Raw genomic sequence first — 5,922 nt, 5'->3', positions numbered from 1 at the left:
TATAGAGATGTTGGACGATCTGACGACAGATGCCTTTATCAGTGCCCTGAGATGCTTTATTGCTATCTGTGGATCAGTGAGACACATTAAATCGGATCAGGGAACTAACTTCGTTGGAGCAAAAGGGTGAAATGGCAAGGAGGAATGAATGGAAACTTGCTAGAGTTGTTGAAACACATCAGGATGATGATGGACTGGTATGAAAAGTGACAGAGCAAATTGGAGAACAGAAGTTAGGGAACGGGGGAGAACGCTTCAACCAACCATCCATTGTTCAAAGACCCATTCAGAAGTTAGTGGTTTTAGTGAAGAGTAGCTAAGAGGGGTGGGAAAAGGTCAGTTATTGATTAAGTATCCTCTTTCTGAGCAAGAGGTCATTATACTGCCCTTAACTAAGCATTATTTGTTTTTTTTTAGATGTAAATTCTGTTGGTAATATTTCTATTGTTGAATTTATTTGTTGTGGAATTCACATGGTTCATTTCAAATGAGAGAATGTTTAAGGGAAACAACAGTGAAGCACTGCTTAGTATACCATTGATTGTGATGAAGAGTGTTAGTGTATTTAGCATCTCCGTTTGCTGATCAAAAGGTAATTGGTGGGAGTGCAGCTGACGCTAGTAACACTGTGTATACGTAACCATGGCAACAATGCAGTCAGCTACTATGTTGTTGTTCTTGTGTTTTTATATACATACATATATTATAATGAAACTTTTGCACTGTACTTCATAACGCTGCTGCCAAAGGTTGTTAAAATGTTTCTGTGAAATGTCTTGAGTAATTAAGTTTACACGAGAACCGGAAGTTCAGAGCGAGAGACGAGGGAAATGAGAGACGCTATACATAGCAACACAAGACAAGACTCTTATGCTCATGAATTTAATCTACTGCTGGTTTACAAGGCGTACACGGTAAAAAGCATTCTGATTAATTCTGTTAAAGAAATATGTTTTTGACATTGTTTTGTTGTTACTGAAACTTTTTTTCACGGTGTTCCGTGACCCCACGAAGAGAGGAAAATGAATGTGATTGTGGACATCAGTACGGAGCGTGAATCTTTCATAACCAGGGCAGCTACATGTATGATGTGAAGAATGTATGGTATCTGAGCAAAGAAGCAAAAAATAAAATAAAATAAATAAATACAAATAAATAAATAAATGAGGTTAAAAAAAATATATGATAAATAAATAAGGAGGGGAGAAGGAGGAGGAGAGGATATCAGCCTTGATAACTGCGGTATTCATTGTTCCATCGGCACAAGCCTAACTTGGTTGGGTTTATCTAAACTATTCACCAAGGAGGTGTAGGGCCTTGTGCTGGATGGTCTGTTCGTGCATCTGTATTTTTAAAGTTTTGATGCCCTTCACTTCGTTTTTTCTGAGTTTTCATAGCCCTTTGGCTTATTGATAATAAGATTTTTACTTTTTAACTGGGATTTTAAGTCGAAGTGTTGTTCACATATAAAATTAGTACATTTCTGCAGGAGCTCTGATAAGTTTGTCTGACTGCAGTTGTTGCTCACCAGCGCCCTTCCTTCTCCCTCTCAATCTGCCAAGTCTGCCCAGCTGTAGTCCATCTCCAGAAAACTCATCTCATCCGCCTGTCCGCTCCATCATGGATCTACATGGAACACCTCCCAGTGATCATATTCCTTTTTGTGACAATAAATCCTTTTTATTATTGAAGCCATCAATATCTGTGCCCAGCTTTTGGAGTCCACCCTTTTCCTCAGCCCCTTAATACATTTTTTACAAAAAAGCAATAGTTTTTTCCACACCTTTCTAAATGCTCTGTGGATGTTTTATTATTGTTATTTTTATTATTTGTTTCCATAAAAATGTTATCATTTAGCTTTTTCACCCTCACTTTACTGAATATCTAGTTCAGAAAATGATTCAGTGCTTACAGATAAATTATTACATTTTATACATAATGATTCAAAAGTGCACTGGAGTGACTTTGTACGTTGTCTTTGCTTTTGCAGCAAATCTAGAGGCTGTGTGAAAATGGGTTTTATTCCCAATGACCTTGTGTTTGGGCTCACCAAACTAAAGAGAAGCAAGTACAGCTGCAGAACACAGTTCTACAACTACCTGGATGTGATATTAAATAAAAGGAAGTCAAACCAATCAAAGCCTATATAATGATTTAGATCACACAGTGCCTTTGCTATGTGATTTTAAATACACATAGTGAAACCAGTTTGATGATTTGTGGGTGAAATAATGTCTAGGCATCGAGGTTTTAACTGGCAATGCAACAAAAGTAAACAGTGAAAACAGAGCAGAAATCTTGCTTGTGTATATAATTTGTGACAAAAAAGTACACATTACACCGATTTTAGCTTCTCTTCATTGACCATATTCTATTTCATTTCATTTCATTTTTAATCAAATCAATTAAAATAAATTACCAAAATATTTATCACTTTTCCAACATATTCATTTTACAAAACATGAAAGGTATCCCTTTTTCAGTACTCAAAAGTTTAGATATTGTAAATCACTGATTCAACAACATGAAGAGGTATTTTCTCTGCATTGAAAATGTCATGTTAGTTACTTGTTGGCCTCAAAAATGCCAGTAGAATTTCTTCACATCACATTCTTTCTCTACAGCATGCTGAAATCACAGGAGTCAGCCTCCAGTATCTTAAGTGTAACAATGAGTTTGATAGATTTTCTGAACCAGGGGTAAAAAAAGGCGTAGATTACAGGATTTATACAGGAGTTAAAATAAAAGAGAGATATTACAAAGGCAGCAGATGAAGCATTGAGCATGGTGTCCTGGCCTGTAAGTGCAACACAAAAATATGGGCAGACACATACTAGAAACACAACTACAACAACACCAAGAGTAGTGGCTGCTTTCAGCTCAGATTTCTTAGCAGTTACTTTCACTGAACACTGGACAGTGACAGCTGCAATGTGGGACCTCATGGCCCGAGCCTGAGACACAGCCACCACAAATACTCTAATATACAGAACTACAATGACAGTGACAGGACCAATAAAGGACAAAAACAGATCAACAAGTCCTGCAACATAATCAATAACAATCACACACTCTCCAAAACAGGAGTTATACCTGCCTGGTTGTTCCAGATTATCCTTCAGCAGCAAACTGTGACAGAAAATAGAACACATCCAACACAGAGAAACACACATTTGAACTCTTTTTTGAGTGACTTTGGTGGGGTAGTGTAGAGGGTCACAAATAGCCACATAGCGGTCAGCTGATATGAGCACCATGGTTCCTATTGAGGCGGAGGTAACAATATAGTCGAAAACATAATACACAGCACACATGAAGTCACCCAAAAACCAGCAGCCTTCTATGAGGACAATTTGAAACAACATGAGGAAGCCCACGAAGGAATCAGAGACAGCCAGAGAGAGGAGGAGGAGGTTGGTGGGGGTATGGAGCTGCCTGGAGAGATAAGTGGGCAATATACTTATTGTTATTTGTAGTATCAATTATCATTCCAGCAGACAAAAGCCATGACTCAAATACAAAAACATTATTTCAAAAATTATCACAGTCTCAGAGTCCACCATTTCTTTCTGTACAGCTAACAGTGTCATTCACTGATGAAATGTTTGCCTACTTGAAGTGTGAGATGGAGATGATGACCAGCAGGTTGAGAGCCACAGTGAGAAGAGAGATGGAGGACAGTATGATGTAAGTGAGCATGGATACAGAGTGAGGATGCATAGTCTTCCTGCAGGAAGAGTTGAGGAGCTGTGGAAAGCAGAGTTCAGCTTCTTCAACGGTTTTCATCATCAGAAAGAGGAGACAAGAAGCTGCTGAGCTCTTTCAGCTTTCTGCCTGAAGCTCTCTGGCACAGAGGTGATTTATCTCTTTTCTTTCTCCACATCCCTCCTCCCTCTTTTCCTCTGGTGACATTTTTATTTTTAGAGGCCATAGATGAACTTTTCTCTTTTGTAACTCTCTCTTCACTTTTCCATCTATCTTCATCAGACATTTCATGAAATGTTTTCAATGACAATTTCCATGTTGCTCTGTATTGGGGAACAGCAAAGCACAGCACAGCCACGTTAGTCTTGTTATGGACCCAGAACAGGGGCTTTAGAGTTAAAGTATAAACTGCTGTATCTGGATCCTAGTTGTTCTACCTGCTTGCATTTCATTTTGAAAGTAAGGCATATCCTGTTCATGTATTTAGACTCAAGATACTGTGAATACAATCTAGAGATAAAAATCTGATGCACTGTCACATTCCTACCTGCAAAGAGTACCAACAGTATAAAAATCCAGTCGGTTGGGTTGGTGCGTGCAGCCTTGTTATTGGGCTGGAGTGACAGTCCTGGCACTTTTCTGTCATTCTGTTTAGGAGGCCACTCAGCAAGAAACCATAGCAGAATTCAGATGATGTGGGATCATCTGAAAATTACATGTTTATTTACCTATTAGTTTCCCTCCTCACTATTTTTAATTTTTATTGTCATAGTTTTCTTAAATATATGAAAAATCTAGTGTGCACAAACATAGCCACTATAACAAGCACCATAAGGTGTTATATACAGACAAGACAAGTACACATGATTTTGATGAGGCTGATCAACTTCACTGATTTTTGTAAATATCTGGTTACTCTGAATTTGATGCCAGCGATGCATTTTTTGACAAGTTGGGACAGGAGCAACAAACGACTGAGAAAGTTGTGGAATGATCAAAATCCAGCTGTTTGGAACATTCCACAGGTAAACAGGTTCATTGGTAACAAGTATGAAAGGCTTGGTATGAAAGGGGCATCCTGGAAAGGCTCAGTCGTTCAGGAAGGATGAGGCGACATTCATAACTGTGTGAAACACATGGTTGTATAAGGGATATTACTACATGGGCTTGGGAACACTTTGCGAAACTGTTGTCTGCAAACAATTCATTTACAAATGATTTCATTCTGTCCTTATTTAGGTTTTAGACAATTGTTTTTTTTTTGGAATTGAGGTTGTAGAATAAAAACAACAAGAAAAGATCATACGTTTTTATTGATCCCACGCTCAGTAAATTTTGGTGACAGCAAGAACAAAATGGAGGGGTAGAAAAGAACACATAAATGACAATAAAAAGGATACAAAATAAAAAGCGCTATATATGCATATGGTATAAACATAAATAATATAAAAATAATGTTGCCTTGTGAAGGATAGTTTCACAATAGAAAATGATAAGGAAAAAATATGGACAATAAAATACAGTGGTTTTGTGCTATTGCATGGTAGAAAATATATAAGCACATCAAAAAATTGTAATATTGCACGAGATAGTTGTGCAAATGTCATGGATATTAGCAGAATGTAAACACAAATAACAGAGTTGGGGGAAAAAAGAGGTTCGTGATGTGAGACAGCATCGTCACAGATGGCCTGTCATCTGTATACCTGTGGTATGAAACCACAAAGTACGGAATATTTTTATTTAATGTTAGTATGTAAAGACTAAAAAGAGGCCTGGGAATCAATCCTTGTGTAAGTCCAAATGTTGTTGGCAGACACACTGATGTACAGCTAGCAAGTGATACAGAATAGTCTCTGTCATGAAGGTAGGACTTGAACAAATTCTGTTAATATATCGTGATCAACCGCATCAGATGTAGCAGCAAGGTCCAACAGGACAGGGACTTTACCAGATTCTATGCTGAGAGTAATGCCAATCCAGTCCAGCCAGCCAGTCTTCTGGCCCTGTCAAACAGTCCCCTTCCTGAACTAGACAGACAGAACTCCTTCAATACATGTGTACTTGTGTTTTTCCCCTCCTTTTGTCTCCTGTCTGTCTCTCCCAATCTGCAAGTCTAGTCTGTGTTATTGCAGGGCGTTGCCATCAGGTTGGGCCCCGCCTCCTCTCCTCCTGAGCACAGCTGCTCTCACTCAAGCAATCAAGACTCACCTGCCT

At 38.4% G+C, this 5,922-nt stretch overlaps 1 protein-coding gene across 1 annotated transcript; it reads right to left on the bottom strand.

The window, feature by feature from the left end:
• Nucleotides 1–2,618: 2,618 nt before the first annotated feature.
• Nucleotides 2,619–3,786, bottom strand: LOC121616407 (trace amine-associated receptor 13c-like). Its single transcript, XM_041951162.1, has 2 exons — nt 3,614–3,786; nt 2,619–3,435 (listed from the first exon to the last, which is right to left on the bottom strand). Exons 1-2 carry the CDS (start codon nt 3,784–3,786, stop codon nt 2,619–2,621), a joined length of 990 nt encoding a protein of 329 aa, XP_041807096.1.
• Between the last annotated feature and the right edge of the window lie 2,136 nt (nt 3,787–5,922).

This window comes from Chelmon rostratus, chromosome 13 (assembly GCF_017976325.1).
Source record: "Chelmon rostratus isolate fCheRos1 chromosome 13, fCheRos1.pri, whole genome shotgun sequence".
NCBI classification, from domain to species: Eukaryota; Metazoa; Chordata; class Actinopteri; order Chaetodontiformes; family Chaetodontidae; genus Chelmon; species Chelmon rostratus.
Note: the sequence above shows the minus strand (reverse complement) of the source record. Positions and strands in the feature narration are given on the sequence as shown.

Bases quoted from the DNA above. Each gene is read 5' to 3' on its own strand.
- LOC121616407 (XM_041951162.1), bottom strand. From the start codon at position 3,786: ATGAAAACCGTTGAAGAAGCTGAACTCTGCTTTCCACAGCTCCTCAAC. The intron at 3,436-3,613 runs GTAGGCAAACAT...TTATCTCTCCAG, and splicing joins ATCTCCATCTCACACTTCAA to GCAGCTCCATACCCCCACCA.